The following is a 21,146-nucleotide window of genomic DNA, read 5'->3' as shown; positions in this document are numbered from 1 at the left end:
TAAATAAAACAGGAAAGACTTGGATTGGTCAACTCAAGACAAATATCTGAAGATAAAGTATGTTTTTTTGATAGTCGGGTGAAGGTTTTGATAGTCCCCATTAGGTTTCAATTACTCTGGGTTATTCCAGCCTTTCCTCCCTTATTAAAAATACTAGATTATTGCTCACTTTAGAATAAATTCTAATATTTCAAATATTTTTTATTGGGGAATATATTAATTGAGAGTAAAGTTAGGATATTGTGAAGAATTTTATTTCAAATCTATCAAACAATAAAAAAAAGGTTTTAATTTTAATAATTAGCGCAGCAAAAAAAGGAAATGCGAATAAATATGTAGTGGGACAAAGTGACTCAAAAATCAACCATGTGACCTCATAAAATGAGGGAGATGAAAGGATAATTTGGAAAGAAAACCCATAAAACAGAGATGGATAATTCCTCATTTTTATGACGTCACATGGCTGATTTTTGAGTCACTTTGTCCCACTAAATAAAGATAGGTAAATGTTTCATGATGTCATAAGTTTTTCACATAAATTAGAAGTGTAAGGTACAGACACATCTGGAGCATTTCTACCTGTTTATATCCTAACTATAGGGTAGCTGCGCTATAGAGAAAAGCCAATAACTATCAGAGAAAATATTCCCTTATTAGATATTTTAACTAAACATTTGCAGAAAAAGTCGTCCTCCGTCGAGTGCTGATAAAATTTAATTCTTTTTATGCAACAGCAAGGGCATAGACTTTATTTGCGGGGAAGGGTGGGAGAAAGGTGATTTTTCCGCCCAATAATGAAAAAACAATTGTGGGTTTATATTCTTCCACACAGGAATATTTTCACTGCGTTATGTAATTGAACACTCCTCCTTGAAAGTTAACTATAATTCTTATTATTTCTGCGCAATTTTTATCCTATTTTCTTATACTATTTTTGAAATTAGTTACATTGGTTTCTTTATTATAGGAAAGTGTAGAGGAAGAAAGGTTTAGAAGACAGATAGTTATCAAATCTCAACGCTTCAATGATGATTTCTTCTCAGAAGGTAAATTAAAAATATTACATAGAATAGGCAGGAATCAAAAGGGATAAGACAATGGCCGATAAATTTATGTACATTCCCTATTATAATACACAAAATTAAACCTGCTGAATATTGCAACTAGTGGTTTTTAAACGTTTGGACACTCAACTAAATAAACCAACCAATCAAAGTTTAATAAAAGTCTCCAAAGTTGTTAGGCCAACGAATAAGAAAACATTATTATAAAACTTTGGGGACTAGTGTAATAAACAGCCCAATGTCTACTCCCTCCCTAGAATAAAACAACATTTTGTTACTAGTACATAGCTTAACCTAAACCTACTATCTTGTTATTTAAGCTGTAGTATTTTGTACTAGCACCCATCTAGTAATACATATAATATATTTTTATATTTAAATAATCAACTACCCCTTTTTCACCAAACCCACTACTTACAACCCCCGCACAACGGCCTAGAATTCTAGAAAATTGTAGAATGATCGGACAATCTATTCTTTCTACTTACTACCTCTTAAAAAATAGGATATATTTGATTTGAAATGAAAACTTACTCCAAGAACTTATTTTTGAAAGGTTGAGTAATTTTACACAGTTTTACAATTGGACTTTGGCAGCTTATACCAATAACGAAATTAATTCGGAAATTAATCACGAAACCTACACGTGTTTTTCAGCTGTCGTTGCGGGGGCAACACATCGTACAATTGACGACCTCTACATTTGCCCCCCAAATATTATTTTAGAATTATTTCGCTTGTTGGTTATACCTTATTCCTGGGACTTAAACATTGTGAAATTATTTTTCTATCTGTCACAATCAATCGGAAGCCAAAAGTATTTCATTCTATCTGGCATTGTACTATAGTTTTATTTTACCAAAGAAGAAAAGAGTAGCAAATTATATAGTTAAACATATATTTTTTTTCCTTTAAAATATCTCGAATCTCTTTTTTGGCCTAAAAAGTCAGCCCAACCCTCAATGTTTAAAACTAATTCTATAACATCTCGGAATCGCTCAACCCTTTCGGGCCTGTAAATATTAACTAACCTAAACTATACCTAGAAACATATAAAAACTTTAAAATGTAATCATTTTTTAGATGGCGAAGAGGACTGTAGCTATCCCTGTTATCCTTTGAGCTCGGGGTTTAGGCTTACAAGGACTTCCAGTACTAATAGAAATACCATCAGAGAGGACCCACAAGTAAGTAAACACATACAGACAAAGGCTATGTTATGAAAGGGTTCACAAGGACCTCTAGTACTAATAGAAATACCATCAGAGAGGACCCACAAGTAAGTAAATACATACAGACAAAGGTTATGTTATGAAAGGGTTCACTAGGACCTCTAGTACTAATAGAAATACCATCAGAGAGGACCCACAAGTAAATAAACACATACAGACAAAGGCTATGTTATGAAAGGGTTCACTAGGACCTCTAGTACTAATAGAAATACCATCAGAGAGGACCCACAAGTAAGTAAACAAATACAGACAAAGGTTATGTTATGAAAGGGTTCACATGGACCTCTAGTACTAATAGAAATACCATCAGAAAGGACCCCCAAGTAAGTAAATACATACAGACAAAGGTTATGTTATGAAAGGGTTCACAAGGACCTCTAGTACTAATAGAAATACCATCAGAGAGGACCCACAAGTAAGTAAATACATACAAACAAAGGTTATGTTATGAAAGGTTCACAAGGACCTCCACTACTAATGAAAATACCATCAGAGAGGACCCACAAGTAAGTAAATACATACAGACAAAGGCTATGTTATGAAAGGTTCACAAGGACCTCAACTACTAATAGAAATACCATCAGAGAGGACCCACAAGTAAGTTAATACATACAGACAAAGGCCATGTTATGAAAGGGTTCACTAGGACCTCTAGTACTAATGGAAATACCATCAGAGAGGACCCACAAGTAAGTAAATACATACAGACAAAGGCTATGTTATGAAAGGGTTCACAAGGACCTCTGGTACTAATAGAAATACCATCAGAGAGGACCCACAAGTAAGTAAATACATACAGACAAAGGTTATGTTATGAAAGGTTCACAAGGACCTCTAGTACTAATAGAAATACCATCAGAGAGGACCCACAAGTAAGTTAATACATACAGACAAAGGCTATGGTATGAAAGGGTTCACAAGGACCTCTGGTACTAATAGAAATACCATCAGAGAGGACCCACAAGTAAGTAAATACATACAGACAAAGGTTATGTTATGAAAGGGTTCACAAGGACCTCTAGTACTAATAGAAATACCATCAGAGAGGACCCACAAGTAAGTAAATACATACAAACAAAGGTTATGTTATGAAAGGTTCACAAGGACCTCCACTACTAATGAAAATACCATCAGAGAGGACCCCCAAGTAAGTAAATACATACAAACAAAGGTTATGTTATGAAAGGGTTCACAAGGACCTCTAGTACTAATAGAAATATCATCAGAGAGGACCCAGAAGTAAGTAAATACATACAGACAAAGGCTATGTTATGAAAGGGTTCACAAGGACCTCAACTACTAATAGAAATACCATCAGAGAGGACCCACAAGTAAGTAAATACATACAGACAAAGGTTATGTTATGAAAGGGTTCACAAGGACCTCTAGAGTACTAATAGAAATACCATCAGAGAGGACCCACAAGTAAGTTAATACATACAGACAAAGGCTATGTTATGAAAGGTTCACAAGGACCTCAACTACTAATAGAAATACCATCAGAGAGGACCCACAAGTAAGTAAATACATACAGACAAAGGTTATGTTATGAAAGGTTCACAAGGACCTCCACTACTAATGAAAATACCATCAGAGAGGACCCCCAAGTAAGTAAATACATACAAACAAAGGTTATGTTATGAAAGGGTTCACAAGGACCTCTAGTACTAATAGAAATATCATCAGAGAGGACCCAGAAGTAAGTAAATACATACAAACAAAGGTTATGTTATGAAAGGGTTCACAAGGACCTCTAGAGTACTAATAGAAATACCATCAGAGAGGACCCACAAGTAAGTAAATACATACAAACAAAGGTTATGTTATGAAAGCGTTCACAAGGACTTCTAGTACTAATAGAAATACCATCAGAGAGGACCCACAAGTAAGTAAATACATAAAAACAAAGGTTATGTTATGAAAGCGTTCACTAGGATCTCTAGTACTAATAGAAATACCATCAGAGAGGACCCACAAGTAAGTAAATACATAAAAACAAAGGTTATGTTATGAAAGGGTTCACTAGGATCTCTAGTACTAATAGAAATACCATCAGAGAGGACCCACAAGTAAGTAAATACATAAAAACAAAGGTTATGTTATGAAAGGGTTCACTAGGATCTCTAGTACTAATAGAAATACCATCAGAGAGGACCCACAAGTAAGTAAATACATACAGACAAAGGTTATGTTATGAAAGCGTTCACTAGGATCTCTAGTACTAATAGAAATACCATCAGAGAGGACCCACAAGAAATTAAATACATTCAGACAAAGGTTTTGGTATAAAGGGGCTCACAAAGACCTTTATTACATCATCAGGGAATACCCATAGTTAAGTAAACGGGAGAAAACTATTTGTAAAGCTACACAAATAAAGAATATCTTGTTTCTTTTATGTTAGTATATTTTTCGCCATTGGCCCATACCTATGTCTTGATTAATTGTAAAAGAAACTGGAAATAAGGTTAAATTAAAGTAAACTTTCATACAATTTTTATAGCACAAATAAATTGCAAAAACAAAGCACGGCATGCAAAGAAATTCACAGATTTGAGTTATACCAGGCTAATCATCTGTAATACAAAGTAGCTTAATGTCTGTCTGTATATTTGTTTGTACCTAAGGATCTCGCTAACTACAGAACCGATCGGGTTCTCCTTAACAGGGTAGCTTTTCATATGTCCAGGGAAGGTTTATATCTATTTTGGGGAATGTATCTTCAGTTTCTAATGATCAATCGTTCTTTTTCAAGATTTTACATCTATGAAGTAATGAGAGAAAGATAAAATATACAATATTCAACGGAATATATATTGGAATGCATAGAGTGAGTTTTTTTTTATAAAGAATGAAAGTTGTATTAGCCATTGGGCTAGAAACCAACCTTATTCGACATTCACTCAAAGCCCCAAAAATAATGGACTTAAAAGTGTATTAAACTGTATATAAGACATTTGCGAATATATTGGTACCATTAATTTGCCTCTGAGATAAAAAAAAGTATGTTTTTTTGATATTTTTCTCTTGCAACAAATCAAATTTCAAATTTGAGTCACCAAAAATGCTAAACTAATTTTTGCTCTAGAAGAATCAATTTTTGGAGTTAGAAAGTGCTTAATACCTCATTTTAATCGCCTGGCATTGCTTTATAATATACAGGTAATGACTTGGTTGTTTATAGAACAGCTGACTAAAAAATCGAGGTTTTGTGATTAACCCACTTTTGTTGTTGCTCCATAAATGATATTTTTTTTCCCAATTTTTTTGGCTGTAAAGAAGCTTTATATATTCATATAACATCCACCTAAATTTGACTTTTGATATTTTATTTATAACATCACCAGAGGGAATTGAATTTTGGAAAAAAAATATCAATTTATATTTTACACTGCTATGCATTGTTCTTGTTCTTGTTTCTAAAAAAAATTTATATTATAAAAAAGAGAATTATTTAATGCTTCTATAGGTATGTTAATCATTTTTCTAGTCTAAATATAACTATAATTACACCATTTTAAAGTTAGACATCTTAACATATTAACACAATCATTGAATCGGTCTGTATTATTAAGCTGGCAACCCTTAAAACAGCTGCATTTCATTATCCTATTATATATAGTAATTATTATATGTATAAACACACTTAATTTTTTAACTTTTTATTGATGGAATACATATGTTTCTCTATAAAAATAGATCATCAGTTCCAATTAAGATGTATAAAATAAGAGTTAAAAAAAAAAATATATATGTCAATGCATTTTGAATCCTTCTAAAAGACTAAATAAGAAAGAAGTGTTAGAAAATTGTGCCACCTGCGGGGTTTTTACTGCTTATATCCTCTTGGGGTTAGGGGGGAATTAGCATCTTTATATAAAAAGGGGGAGGTGTTTAAAGAGAATTTTTAAAGAGAAAAAAATAGGTCATATTTTATCATTTGCAGTTTTACAAATTAATACATGTTATATAAAGCTTTTTTGTCTGTAGCTTAAGATTTCGGTATTCAAGATAGATGGTTGAAATTCAGGGATTGAATACTTTGATATTTTGCATAATTTTATCAAGTTTTATTGAGATTTACTTATTGGGGTTCTACCTCAAACATAGGAGTCCCAAAAATCATAGTGGACAAACGTAAGAATGGGACAAACGTCAGAGTGGACAAACATCAAGGTGGACAAACGTCAGAGTGGAAAACATTGGAGTGGACATTGCTTAAATAAAACCTAGGAGTGTCTACTATTTTAATAATATTACAATTTTGAAATTTTTTATACCCCTGTCTACAAAATAATGACTATGGCTGCAGCGCTCAGCCCCCTAGCCTATATCCTAACCTAACCTAACTAAGAAAAGTAACGGGACGAAGGTAGGGGGGGCTGTGTTTGTAAACAAAAATTCAAAATTGAAAAAAAAGTTTGGGACTCCTGTGTTTGTCCACTCTGACGTTTGTCCCAAAAATCCTGCGTTTGTCCACTCCAACGTTTGTCCCACTCCTGCGTTTGTTTCACTCTGACGTTTGGGACTCATGCATTTGTCCCTTCAATGTTTTTCCACTCCTACATTTGGCATGGAACCGATTATTGGTTGGGGTGCTAGTTTGATTCCTAGATTTGTAAGTTTTAAGGATTTTCTTTACTCCTATTAAAAAAAATTTAAAAGGCTGGGTTTATACCCCCCATAATATATTAAGGGGGGTGATTACCCCCATCCCTAAAAAAATTACCCTTTTACAAGCACCTCCCCATGGATACTCCTGCACTCCCCCTTGTAGTTACTAGGCCAACTTTATGGTCTCTGGTTTCAGGAAGCCCATTCAATTATGAGAAGTTCACATTATAAGAGCACTCTTATAGCATCCTCTCTATTAGCATTACATGTGTAATACATTATAGACAGACAGATAGATATTGTGAGGGATCCTACACTTTATAACACCTTGTTTTGCATGGTAAAAATTGTTCCAATAGTTCTTGATATTGATATTTTATTTAAAAATTACAATAACTTGAATATAATGATGTTTAAAAAATGCTGGAATTATAGTTATATTTAGACTAGAAAAATGATTAACATACCTATAGAAGCATTAAATAATTCTCTTTTTAATTATAAAAATATTTTTTAGAAACAAGAACAAGAACAATGCATAGCAGTGTAAAATATAAATTGATATTATTTTCAAAATTCCAAAACTATCCAGGGTCCTATAGGAAGCATCCATAAAACACAGAACTCAATAGGTACTGTAATTGTCGAAATCTTAAGCTAAAGACAACAAAGATTACTACTTTATATAATAGGATAATGAAATGCAGCTGTTTTAAGAGTTGCCAGCTTAATAATACAGACCGATTCAATAATTGTGTTAATATGTTATGATGTCTAACTTTAAAATGGTGTAATTATAGTTATATTAAGCCTAGAAAAATGATAAACATACCTATAGAAGCGTTAAATAATTCTCTTTTTTATAATATAAATTTTTTTTAGAAACAAGAACAAGAACAATGCATAGCAGTGTAAAATATAAATTGATATTTTTTTTCCAAAATTCAATTCCCTCTGGTGATGTTATAAATAAAATATCAAAAGTCAAATTTAGGTGGATGTTATATGAATATATAAAGCTTCTTTACAGCCAAAAAAATTGGGAAAAAAAATATCATTTATGGAGCAACAACAAAAGTGGGTTAATCACAAAACCTCGATTTTTTAGTCAGCTGTTCCATAAAAAACCAAGTCATTACCTGTATATTATAAAGCAATGCCAGGCGATTAAAATGAGGTATTAAGCACTTTCTAACTCCAAAAATTGATTCTTCTAGAGCAAAAATTAGTTTAGCATTTTTGGTGACTCAAATTTGAAATTTGATTTGTAGCAAGAGAAAAATATTAAAAAAACATACTTTTTTCTATCTAAGAGGCAAATTAATGGTATCAATATATTCACAAATGTTTTATATACAGTTTAATACACTTTTAAGTCCATTATTTTTGGGGCTTTGAGTGAATGTCGAATAAGGTTGATTTCTAGCCATTGCTTGACGGAAATTGTAAGGAAATTTTAACGGACATGCCCTAATTCTAGAGTAGGTAGCTACGTTACTTATTATAATAGGCAAAGACCAAAAAAAAATTAAAAGTAAAAGTAAATACTATAATAAAATAGTATACATGTGTAAGCAATAATTTTTACAAAGAAAATAAAGTTACATCTCTTTATATTGATTTAACAAACTACATACAAAATATTATTGAAGGCAATTTTCACTTTATTTGATATGAGCCAATAATTAAATTCCCCTCTTCTTTTCTATTTAGAAATAAATTTTTGATAAGGACGACAATACTTTTATTAAATAATTTATCATATTTGTATCCGTGGACAACTATTTTGGCAAACATATCCTATAGACTTCTGTCCATCTTATCGTGTTAGAATTATCACATCGCTTTCAAACTTAGCATCAAGGACGTCCAAGGGGGGGGGGGAGTGGTGATTTCCCCCCCCCCCAAGCAAATTTTACCCCTGGAGTAATATTTTTTTTTTGGGGGGGGGGGAGTAAAAAAAATTTGTGGCGTGCGCTTCGCTCGCCATTTTACCCCCCACCCAAAGACAAATTACCCAACTTGCTTAGCATAATGAATATTATATTTAAATGGATTTCTAGGACGATTAGACACTACGTTGCACGAAATATTTGTTTACATTACTACATATTGTTGAAAATTCATTACATTATTACTAAATTTTTGCCATTAGTCGATTACTTCTCTGAATTTTTAGGCTTTGCTTTTATGGGTGTTGTCATCATTGTTTCAAATTCATTTTATATAGCGACTTGAAGGCTTTTTTATGGGCCCGTTTAAGCTTTCTGGAAAATTGCATGTTTACTGAAATTACAAGTTTGGGAATACAATGTTATGTTGATTGATCATATAGAAATTTTATATCAATAATAATATGTTCATTTACAACCATTTATTCCCTCACGTTTTGGTCAATAAAGTTTCTTAGAATTTTTAAGTTGGCCTCAATATTTAATGTTGTGAAAAAAGACATCAATTTATAAATATAGAATATGTACATATATAATATAAAATAACTAGTATGACAATCATGAGATCAAAGCAGATAAAGTAAAAAATCAATGTTACAAACGGACATACGGACTTTTTTATAAAGATCATAATGTTGCTACGCTTTCTAAATTGTATCTGTTACAGGAATCATCAAGCAGTGTTTTAAGTCAATACATATGCTTAAGATAGGGTTAAAGCTATTCTTAATAAACAGACGGATATACTGACATAGAATAAATTTTATTTTCAGTAAAGCAAGTGGCGTGCACAGCAATTTACCAGAGTGGTGTAGAACCTTGATGGGTTGAAAAAAGGGAAAGCAGTTCTTTGTCTTATATCCTGTTTTGGTGGTGTTGAATGATGCCACTCTATACCCCCCTATGGCACGCCATTCATTGAAGCCTATGTATGTAATACCATAAAAGTAATTCTCTGTAACATTTTACTTCAAATCTTCAGTTTCAATTTTGTTTTAGAGCCCTGACTTGTCCCATGGAGGCTCCGAGGCCGGCCAGGCCACTGACAGACATCCTTCTGGCTGTACCGGCACGCCAGGCCTCTACTCGTCTGGCTGTACCGGCACGCCTGGCCTCTACCCATCCGGTTGTACTGACACGCCAGAAAGGTTGTCAAGAACCTGCACTGGACGAGACTCTTCTAGTTGTGCCATCACACCCGGCCTCGACTCTGGTGGGTGTGCCATTACGCCCAGCCTGGATTCTGGTTGTACTGACACGCCTGGCTTCAGCTCAAGGGCATCCTCAAGCATAGAACCTTCCATGTCAAGGAAAAGTTGCCAAAACAACAGCATTAAAAATGTCCGAAGATCGATATATTTATATGGAAATTTCTTCTTCCGTAATATCTTTATGATACTATGCTTGAAAACATGAATGACAACATTAATATGCATTGAACCATCAAAATTAGGAATAGACAAACGGACAGAGAAAGTTATATAAATATATTGTGTAGTATGACGGATAGCTAACAGAAAGAAGGATAAACAAAGTTGATTATAGATAAGCTTCGCTACTAAAACCATCATGTAATTAAAATGGCTGTCAATCAAATTTTGACATGAAATAAAAAATTAAACAATTGTCTAACCCTAACATATCAAGCAATTCAATTTAAAAGTGGAAATGTAACAAGGAAGTTAAGATTCAAAGTAGAGAAGCCAGATATAATAGACGGACATAGTGATTAATAGAGTAGATGATCAACACTTTTCAATTATAAATCAATTATGTATTTGTATTATGATAGTGTAAAGAAAAAAAATTTCATTTATAGAGGCAAATATGCTATTTAACTAACGTTGTTCGTTTGTCTAGCCGTACGTCAATCTATCTCTACAGTTATTTGGGAATGGAATTTCCTTAGCTTAACTAGACCTATATAACATCCAGACATTTATGGGGGGGGGGGGGGGGGATTTATCTACTTTGACACCTACAAAGATAGATGGCGTAATTTTCGTGAAAGTTTTTAATTACCTTTAGTTAGTCAATGCTTATTATACATATGTTTTGATATATTCATAAATGTTTGGTTAACTATGAAACATTCTAATTTACTATTACACAAAACATTTAGAGTAGCTGCGCGACACAAAAAAGGATAGAATAGAAATTTTGACAGCTAATGCTTTGGCAACTAAAACATCTTATTATACCCTCAGACTGGGACAAAATATCTCCCACCAAGGAAGTAGTGGCAGCACATCTATGGGAAGGGAAGTGAGGAACCCCACACAACAGCACAACAGCGGACAATTTAACAACAACAAAGTTACGGTGCACTCTTCTTCATATGATGCCCACCCCGTGAGCTTCGGGGGAGGTGGGGGGACACCAAGGATAAATAACACAACAACAACCCCTCCTCAGTTGGGGGTAGGAGGAAAGAGGGGAGAAGTTGCTGTTGGAAGTTGTGTTGAGAATTGTAAAGTGGACTCGAGTTCAACTCTCTCCTCTATGAGATACAATACTACTAGTGGCAGAAATCAGTCACATAGTGAACACACTCTCACTAACACCACAGTTATATGCCAAGATTCAGACATTAGTTCAGATTCAGAGTGCGGCGGTGAGGGATTGGTTGATTGTGGTGGCGAAGACGTGCTGGAATCGCCGAATCCGCCGCGAAAAATCCGCCAAGGCGGTGGGGCAATTAAATGCGGCAGTACAGATACAATGGACAGTGGAATAAGGTTTGTTTTACTTATACTATGCTATGTTCTGTACATGTATGTATATTAAGTATGTGTGTAAAATATATAATGCATAAAAATGCAGCTTTTTATGACAAGTCATCAATAATTATTAAAAGAGTATATTTCCTTTAAGCCTTGTTAAGCTTGTTAAGATATATGTTGTAAAATTCTAGCTATAACTTGCGTAATATTAAGATTTGAAATATGTCTGGTAATAATAGAGAAAAAAGTTTATAATTAATTTAAATATATGCCTTCTTTAAGTCTTTGTCGGCTTGGTTAAGATACACGTTTTGAAATACTAGCAATAATATGCTTCATATGATGATTAGAAGTATGTATGTTAATAAGTGAAAAAATGTTAATTCACATAAATTCAGCTTTTTTGACAAGTCATCAATAATTAATTAAAATATATGCTTTCTTTAAGTCTTTATAGGCTTGGTTAAGATATACGTTTTAAAATACTAGCTTTAATGTGCTTCATATGAAGATCTGAAGTATGTATGTCAATGAGTGAGAAAAAAAATGTTTATTTACATGATGCAGCTTTTTTTGACATGTCATCAATAATTAATTAAAATATATGCGTCCTTTAAGTCTTTATAGGCTTGGTTAAGATACGTGTATTAAAATACTTCAGTATGATCATATATTACTGAGAAAAAATGTAAATGCAATAAAGGTCAATATATAAATTTTCATTTTTCATACAACAAGCTTTGTCATTTTCACATATCAGGATTAAATAATATTACAGATTTTATTAGAAGTTTAGATGCTTTTAATAAAACCTAATTTTAGGCTATCAAAGCACATCCCCCCCCCCCCCTTGTTTTTTAATATTTGAAGAAAAGACAAATTTCTTCCCTTACAAGTGAAAACCCAATTGCAAAGTTCCTAACCTACTGAAAATAGTTTTTTTTTTAATTTATGTCTGTGATTGTTTTACAGTACACATTACATTTACATATAATGTGTCCGAAAGTTTAGGATTGTTCAAATTTTTTTTTGTAACTGACGACATTATTTAAAATTTTTAGCGGAACTTCTTTTCAAAGAAAAGTTCAATAATGAAGAGTTGTCGTCAGTTTATTTGTAAATGTTAGTTTGTTTGATTTTTTAAGCTTCGCTCCTGTGGTTTTTTACATCCTTCTTGCTTAATATTTATCGAGAGATAAGAACATTGTCGCTCTCATTTTTATAAACTTTTATAATATTTGAATACCACAAAAAAACTAAAAGTAATTAAACAAAATTAAGTAAAACCTAATTTGGTAAGGTCACTATGTCATAATATTTACGAAATAGTAAATACAGGGATATAGAAGCGTGCAAAAGGGGATGTATCTAAAATTAGAGGGTGAGTACACCCCCTCTTTGTGTCCACTCCCCCTACACCACTTCACACCTTTTGTTAAAGGTCTACATACACCCCCTTAGCCCTGAGATGCCGAATGCACGGGATTAGAAAACTGGTTTCAATCTTATGATTGTACATTTTTATATTCGTAGAAAACTGAATATAAAACGATACTACACATAAGTTTTCAGTTTGGCTGAGAACTGGTTCTTATCCACTGGATATTTATCGGTTTCGAAGCGATACTGAAAAAGTCTTATTTATCTACCATAAACCTTTTCCTGTAGTTCAAAGTTAGTAATAAAAAGAGGGAAACTAAATTATAAAAAAAAATCTGCAGAATTCGAAGTAAATAAAAATAATAAAGCAGCATTTTCAACCAGTTTCTTTTTGTTGCTTATTGCTCTGCGCTCATTGTCGAGGAAGGAAAGAATATGTTAATTTAAGGTAAATAACATCAATAACAAACTATAAGATCTCATGTGTTGATTTTTGTCCTTGTTGGGGAACGGGATAGTTGGTGTGCGTCCTTTTTATGAATATAAACTATAAGATCATGCATATTATAAAAAAAGAGATGGGCATTTAAGATATAAAATCAGATGACTCTATAAGCAGCTGAGTAATGCCAAATTTAGATAAATTTAGCTATGATGGGCTTACATACGGACGGACATACCCTTGAAATAGAGTAGCTGCACTGTACAAAAGAAAATTGTAGTGTTCTCTATTAATGGATATAGAAAACGTGGAGATTGTTACAGGGGATTTTTATCGTTAATTTAGATTGCTAATATTGTCCTCAGATTTTGGTCAGTACGTTCCTCCATTGTCACGGGACTGAATTCATAAGGGTGTTGGGTTGTGTTTATAGTTTATATATTAGCCAGATGGGAGAAACATTTCATCAGGGTAAGCGAGGATATCTCACAATGTCCAGGTATTCTTTATCCATTTCTCTATTTGATTAGGGTCGCCTAGAGACAAAAAGAAATAGAATAAATAATATTCAGGGCTTCAGGAATATTTAGATGAGGATTAAATTAATCTAGTCTTTTACATCAGTTCCCAAAGTTTTATTATAACGTTTTTTTATTCGTTGGCTCAAAAACTTTGGGGACTTTAACGAATTTTGATTGGTTAATTCATAAAGTTAAGTGTCAAAACCATTATTTGTAGTCTAAAGAAGGAATAATTTAGTGGTTTTTTTATTGAAGATGTAAATCAATTTATAGGCCACTATCTTAATCCTTTAGATCACTGGAGAATTTCCTATTTAAATTAGTTGAAAGATAAATTTATCTACCCCTTTCCTATCTCTGTATCCCTGATACTATTGAATTAGCTACTAATGTTGTTACACTTTTAGATACCTACACAGGAAATAAGAAACAAGTTCTGACTTTTACCTTTTTTAGCCAAATTAAATATACAGAAATTGTTTTTATACAGATTGACAGACAGAAAGACAGACATAGATGGACATTTGTAGACTAAACAAGGACGACAACAGAAAAGAAATAGGTGTAAGGATAAGACAATGAATTAAAGAGCAATTGTTAAATTGAAGAATATTAGAGAGAAAAAACACGAAACTTTTATTTCTATTTTTTAATATGTATATTTTGTTTGCTGACTGAGAGACAGACGGTCAAAGTAAATTACAAATTCGATGCTCCATAATAATGGAAATGTTGACAAAAGGTTTCAGCCCTCTCTCTATTATATGACCCGAGGATATCACGTGTTCCCAAAAACGTTTCAGACATACAGACAGAAGGACGGACATTCCGAATTATAGAGTAGCCTCACTACTAAAAAAATCAAATATAGAGATTCATTTACGGACCTAAAACATAAGAAGAAAATTGTTTGATAATGAAATATTTGAAATCTAAAAGATAAAATTGTTTAAAAGCTTTGCTAATCGAGAAAGGATTTTTATAGTGGAGTAAAAATGTGTTGCCAATTTCACTTGTTTCAGTTATCTATTTACAGACGATTAGGTTAATGTATTCAGATTATAGTAATGTCCTCTCATTTATCTAAATTACAATTTAGAGTCTACTTAGTTTTACAAACTTTTAATAATTTCAATATGTCTGTTCATTCACACTTACTACGTCTGTCTGTAACGTTTAGACTTTTTCTTATTTGACCACAAGGAAAATATCATAAATATTTCCTTTTTAAAAGGTCCCTTATAGCGGTTTAAATTAATTAAATTTTCGCAATATCCAGAATTGTACAGAAGGGGTATATCTACCCTCCTGGCAAAATAAAGGAATTTAGAATTCACCCCTCCCCCCCCCCCCCGATAAATCCCCTTAAAACAGACAAAAAGGCGTTGGGGGGGGGGGGTTATTTAGTCTAAAGAACGCTTAATTTGACTTCTGAGTTTGTGGATTATGTAGGAGTGTGAATGCCCCCAAATAATAAAATAGTGTTCAACCCCCTCGCTTTGTCAAATTCAAAAAAGGGGGTTTAAAAGTGCGCTTCAAACTGCGCTGAAAAAACCCTTCGCACGACACTGAATGTAACTACACTATAAAGGCATTGTAGAACATCTATTGAAATGAATGTTGTCATGCTTGTTTAATGCTTATCTTCAATAGGTTAGCTTTTTAATCATATGTCAATTCGTGAATAGGGCAAAAATTAAATTTAGACCTAAAAGGAAAGTGTGTATGACCTAACTGCCATATATGGATGCGTGTTTGTAAGCAGAGATTTTATACAAAAAGGACATGGCCCTACTCAGACTTGTATGTTAAAATTTAAGTTATTTTAAAACAGATATGTATTATGTATAGCAAGTTAATTTCATCAATCAAAAGTTTAAAATTTAAGTTATGTTTTTAAATCTTGGATAAAATTAAAGAAAAGAAAATCTGAAAAGTCTCGGCGGCGACAGACAGCTGCAGATTGTTGTCTTATTGGCGACGGTGGTGAATGAATAAACATTAGTTTAGCTAGCTGCGGTTGAGTTTATGGGATTAACCTGCTATTTTTGTCAGCTATAATATCTTAAATAGTTAGGTTACGCTGGACGCTGGTCTTGCAATATTAGCTACATAATCATAACGTTAACTAAAATAAAAAATCAAAATTATCATGTAAGACTAAGACTATAGTATCCTCTAAAAATACGGCGCCTTTACTATTAAAATGACTCATACACGTTGTACATTCAAACCTTTTAAAGGTGTTTTTACAAAGAATCACCTAAAAATCTTAGCAATAACTTTTGTTTATAAAATAAAAATTTTAGATTATTGTTTTAAAATTACAAATATGTATTGAGGTAATGTATTTTTGATTTAAACCACTTTTACATAATTAAAGAAATGTAAACAAATTCTATTTACTTTACATAATAAGGGGATAGGCCAATACAAATCTAGAGATTTCTCGTAACTTACACTGTACGCGCGTAACCAACACTTACGCACGTAATACACACAGTATTAAGCAGGCACGCAATTTCATTATTTAAATACATTTGCAGTACAATTTAACATATTTGCTCTAATGGGAAAAAATAAGAGTTAAAATAAAGAACCTCAAAATGACTTATTAACCTATCAGAATTTTATAATAGTAGTTTTTAGGTCAACGAATAATATGACGATGTTATAACACTTTGGATAACAGCGTTATTTACAGTGCAATGTCCCCATCCCCCCCTGCTATATTTTGAATGTACATATGTACATGTAGTCCATTTAAGGAAATATTTAATTGTAAGATAATATAAATAACACCTATATATGTATGTAAGTACATTTATTTAAATACAGCTACTCTGTAACTGTAATAGTTATTTATAGCATGGTATAGACATTTTCCCGCGAAAATTCAGTATGGCAAAGAATCGTTTTAAAGCAGCGCGTATTTTTTATTTTATTCCAACTTTTTCACGAGGTACCAAACCCTCTCATCCACCCCCCCCCCCTCCCGACCCCCACCCCCCAAAATATTTATTAACCTTCCCTGGACCTGTAAGAAGCTTCCTTGAAAAGAAGATTTAAAGATTTATAATGATTTTAAGATGATTTATATCTGTTCCTCTTAAAAACTCGATTTTAAGTGAAAAATTCTAATCTCTTGGGTAAAACGCTAGGTACAAAGCCAATATTTTAGTAAATGGTTATATTTTTAATCTCTTGAACAAAGATCTTAAGGGAAAGGACAATAGACTATATATATCCAATGATGTTCAACAGAATTACCTCTTCTGTAAATTAAAAGGGTCACCCAAAGTTTTTACGGCAGCAATGGACCGAACGGTTTAAAAAAATTTGGGCACCAATATGATTCACAGTCCAATGTCCCACCTGTCAAGCTAAAATCAATCAAATAAAAAAAAAATTAAAATTAAAAAAGGGGAAAAAATCCCGCCTTGTATTGGAATTCTATGTTTTAAGGAATTTTAAACAGCACACGCCTTTATTACAAGATACTTTTCCACCAAAAATAAAAGAATGGTAACATCCAAAAAAGCGAAAGTCTAAAAGTAGATGGTGTAGGACAAACTAGCATTAACACTTATTGATTGTCAGAACTTTATGAGTAGAATTTCAATTTATAAAATCTTAATAAAATGTATTGCAAAATTTCTTAGATTCATTATACTGTTTAAAGGACATACTTACATTTTTACGACTTTAATATAGAGTTGCCTCTCTGTACAATATATTTGAGAAATTCTAATGTGGGATAATAATAAGCTAAATTCATTTCAATTGATATTTCTTTTTGATATCCATGATATGTTAATATGCTAATTGACCCAGGGATGAAGGGGACATTAAACTGTAAATTATCAGTTTTAAAAACATATGCAATCTCATTCTTTAGCTTAAAAACTTTGGATGCTTTATAAATCTTGATTGGTTATTAAAGATTTGAATCTGCACAAGGGGTAATTTTGTTTATCATTGGGTATGTACATCTATCGTACAATGTCCTATAAATTAATATTCCTGTAAGTGACCGCATCACACAGAAATATAATAGTTTGATATCAATCATAATTTGTTAGTTTTAACATTATATCTTGACAGTATTTCTATGAAACAATTAAAAAAAAAATATTTTAAACTTGTTAAACTATGAGGACATATAGGAAAATAGTGCAAGAACAATCTAACTATATAATTGGTTAGAAAATGTACACATTTGGGTACGAGAAGTTAAATATCTTCTTTATTGTACCCATCTAATAAAAAAAATAGTTAAATTCCTTAGGATAATGCGAGCTTTCGGGAAATTACATCAACCTAAATTTTTTTTAGTTGGAAAGATCATTATGTCTAACCATCTAAGGTAATAAATCTTCTCTTTTGTGATACTTGTCTTAGGTTAGGTTAGGAAAGGATAATTAGGGCCCTTTTAAGGCTTTCAAATTATGATAAAAAAAATCATTTAAAGACACAACCATCAAAAATAAATCTTTACTTTTTTTATGAAATACTTGATTTTTCAATTATCTTGTTTTAAATGTCTTGGGAAAAAGTCAATTATAATTTTTATCTAAGTTTAAACACACGAGTAAAGAGTTTTCAGTAGAGTTGCTACTCAATTATAACTGTCCAAGACTTTTTAATTCGGTTGGTGAATTAAGAGGGGAGAGGGGGACTTTTACCCCCGTCTTGAATATGTTAGGGGAGTATCAGTGGTATGTTTCAACCCCCCTACCCCCCTACAACCACCCACTCGCACGCCCCACTTAAAACAAATTTGATAGATTGAGTAAACAATTGCAAAAAATGATAATTAATCAGAAAAGTTTAATGTCAAATCATAACAAATCTTTATATTAAAGAAACATGATATATTTCTGTCTGTCTGTATCGTTAACCGTTAATAATTCACCTTTACAATGCAGCTTCTCATTGGTCCAGTGAAGGTGTATAATGATGTCGGGAGAGGGTATCATCGCCGACACAATAAAAACTGTCCCGAATATTTATTAATTTTGAGGAACACGACTCCAGTGACGTCATATTTTTTCTTTCCCGAAAAAGGGAAGGGGGGAAGAAAATCTCTTCAAAAGAGATGGGGAAAACCCCCTTTTCTCCCATCTCTTTTTTCTTCCCCCCTTCCCTTTTTTTTCTTTCCCCCTTCCCTTTTTCGGGAAAGAAAAATATGACGTAACTGGAGTCGTGTTCCTCAAAATTAATACAAATTCGGAACAGTTTTTATTGTGTCATCATCGCCGACCTAAGATAAATAGCCACTAGATAAAAAGCCCCCCCCCCCCCAAAAAAAAATAAGGGTATGGTCTTCGTTCCCCCCACCTCATATGTCCCAAGAGGCTTCCAGGCACGAATCCGCTAGTTAAATTACAAATTTACAAACGGGTTTAATGAGTTAAAAAAAGATATTTTCAAATGGTTTTCATAAATAAGCTCCAAAATGTTTTTTTATTTATGACATTGTTGTATATTTTATTACTTGTCATATGAAATAAACAAGGCTTGTAAAATGTGACTGCGTGTGTTCTTACAAATATAAGGAAAACGTGCATTTAGTTTTTGTACGGTGTGCATTCATTGAGACGAGACATAAAAAAGTTAATTAAAATTGGAAGAAGTAAAAACTTGTTGCAACTAAGGATCTTAAATGACAAGACTGTACCCGATTAATCAATGTACATACATCCCATTCCCCAATGATGATAAACAAAATTGCACCATTGAGATTCAACTTTAAACCAACCATCGAGATCTAATAGGGGTATCCAAAGTATTTATGGCATGTGATTGATATATTGTTTATATAAAATTTTGAGTATCATAATAATTAACCGTTCGATTTCCCATCCCACCCTGGAAAAAAAAACTAATTTCTCAATTATAGAATACTAACTTTATCATGTAAAGAACTAAAATAAGCGGAAACACAGGAACACCATCTATGTATGTGTGTGTATGTAAGTTAAGCAAAGGGTTGCAGAAAAAAAATTATGCCAACTCATGTTTTATACTTATTTTGCACGGATAAATGAACTTACGAATATATTCTCAGCAAATTTAAAGAGCTTTATTTTTCAGATTTAGACAGAGTGAGTTTTTTGGAGGGAATGGGGGAGGAAATGAGTGGTGTGTGGTAGGATGTCAACTCCCCCCTTAAATGAGATGTTGAGGAAACCTTCTCTTTATTGAATACCTTTGGTAATATTCTGTGCACGCCACTGTAGGGAATTAGGTTTTTTTCGATGCCCCCATAATCATAATCAAAACTAACATAAAATAGTATAAGGGTTTTGTAAGCATATAAAAAGACGGAAACACAGAGACAGCCAACTGCTTGTTGAAGAACTTGGCTTAAAAATTATCTTTTTTTCTGATTTGCCGCATTTAGAGGAATTTTGCAAAATAAGAATATTCTGCTTAAATCTTCATTCTAAATTTTGTAAATATTTAATTATATTTTGTCAAAATAAAAAAAAATGTTCTTATGTTATTCATGACTAGCGGTTACGCCCCTAGAGGCCACTCGAAAGAAAAGGTGGAGGGGACCCTCCACTTTAAATGTATTTCTTAAGAAAAAGCATAAAAATTGTGGGGATGGGTACATTTTTATCAAAAATAGTTATAAACCTTCACAGGTTCTATGAGAAGCTTCACCGTCAAAAAGAACCATCTCTTCTTTAGGACAGACAGACACACAGACACACAGATAGACAGACAAAGCCCATGTTACTTTTATATAAGGAGAATTCTTAAGTTATAAAGCTCTTATATTATGTTTATAGCTTAATTGCAAATGTCAAATAAAAAATTCGCGCAACCTTTACTTAAACAGAAATTCTACAAGATTGTTTCATTTTCGCTGAATTAAAACCAGGTCTTAGTAATTCAGAAAATTTTTATTGCACGAAATTTTTTTCCACGGAAAAGAAAATAAAAACTATTGATTTGTATTTTTAATATATAAATGATCGTTAGACAAAATGCTGTATAATACGATAAGAAAATAGTTATTTATCGCATCGTATTGTAGACAGCGTTTTTGTGGATATAATTAACTCCCTACTACTACATGCCACTTTCTTTTCTTTGCTCCTCTTTTTTAAACTTTTTCTATATCCCCACCCCCATATCACACACTTTAAACAGTACACAAATATGGATTTATTTTCTGTTTGTGGTTAGATGGTTTTAAATGATATA

The 21,146-nt window shown here is 32.5% G+C and overlaps 1 protein-coding gene and 1 long non-coding RNA gene across 5 annotated transcripts in view; both read left to right on the top strand.

The window, feature by feature from the left end:
- Position 1: 1 nt before the first annotated feature.
- On the top strand, positions 2–2,244 carry LOC145320268 (uncharacterized). The gene is made up of 3 exons (XR_013880139.1): positions 2–57; positions 968–1,046; positions 2,148–2,244. It is a non-coding gene; the product is annotated as an uncharacterized LOC145320268 (long non-coding RNA).
- An 8,829-nt stretch (positions 2,245–11,073) lies between these two features.
- The window catches only part of LOC145318931 (tubulin polyglutamylase TTLL5-like), a 78,274-nt gene continuing 68,201 nt past the window's right edge, over positions 11,074–21,146 (top strand). For all 4 annotated transcript variants that reach the window (XM_080160648.1, XM_080160647.1, XM_080160646.1 and 1 more), the window contains exon 1: positions 11,074–11,600. In XM_080160648.1, the coding sequence (XP_080016774.1) occupies positions 11,116–11,600 (485 nt within the window). In that variant the 5' untranslated portion in view covers positions 11,074–11,115. The remainder of the gene's footprint in view (positions 11,601–21,146) is intronic.

This window comes from Acartia tonsa, chromosome 5 (genome assembly GCF_053477335.1).
Source record: "Acartia tonsa isolate MP-2025a chromosome 5, ASM5347733v1, whole genome shotgun sequence".
Taxonomy (NCBI): domain Eukaryota; kingdom Metazoa; phylum Arthropoda; class Copepoda; order Calanoida; family Acartiidae; genus Acartia; species Acartia tonsa.
The sequence above is the reverse complement of the archived record's forward strand: the minus strand, read 5'-3'. Positions and strand labels throughout refer to the sequence as shown.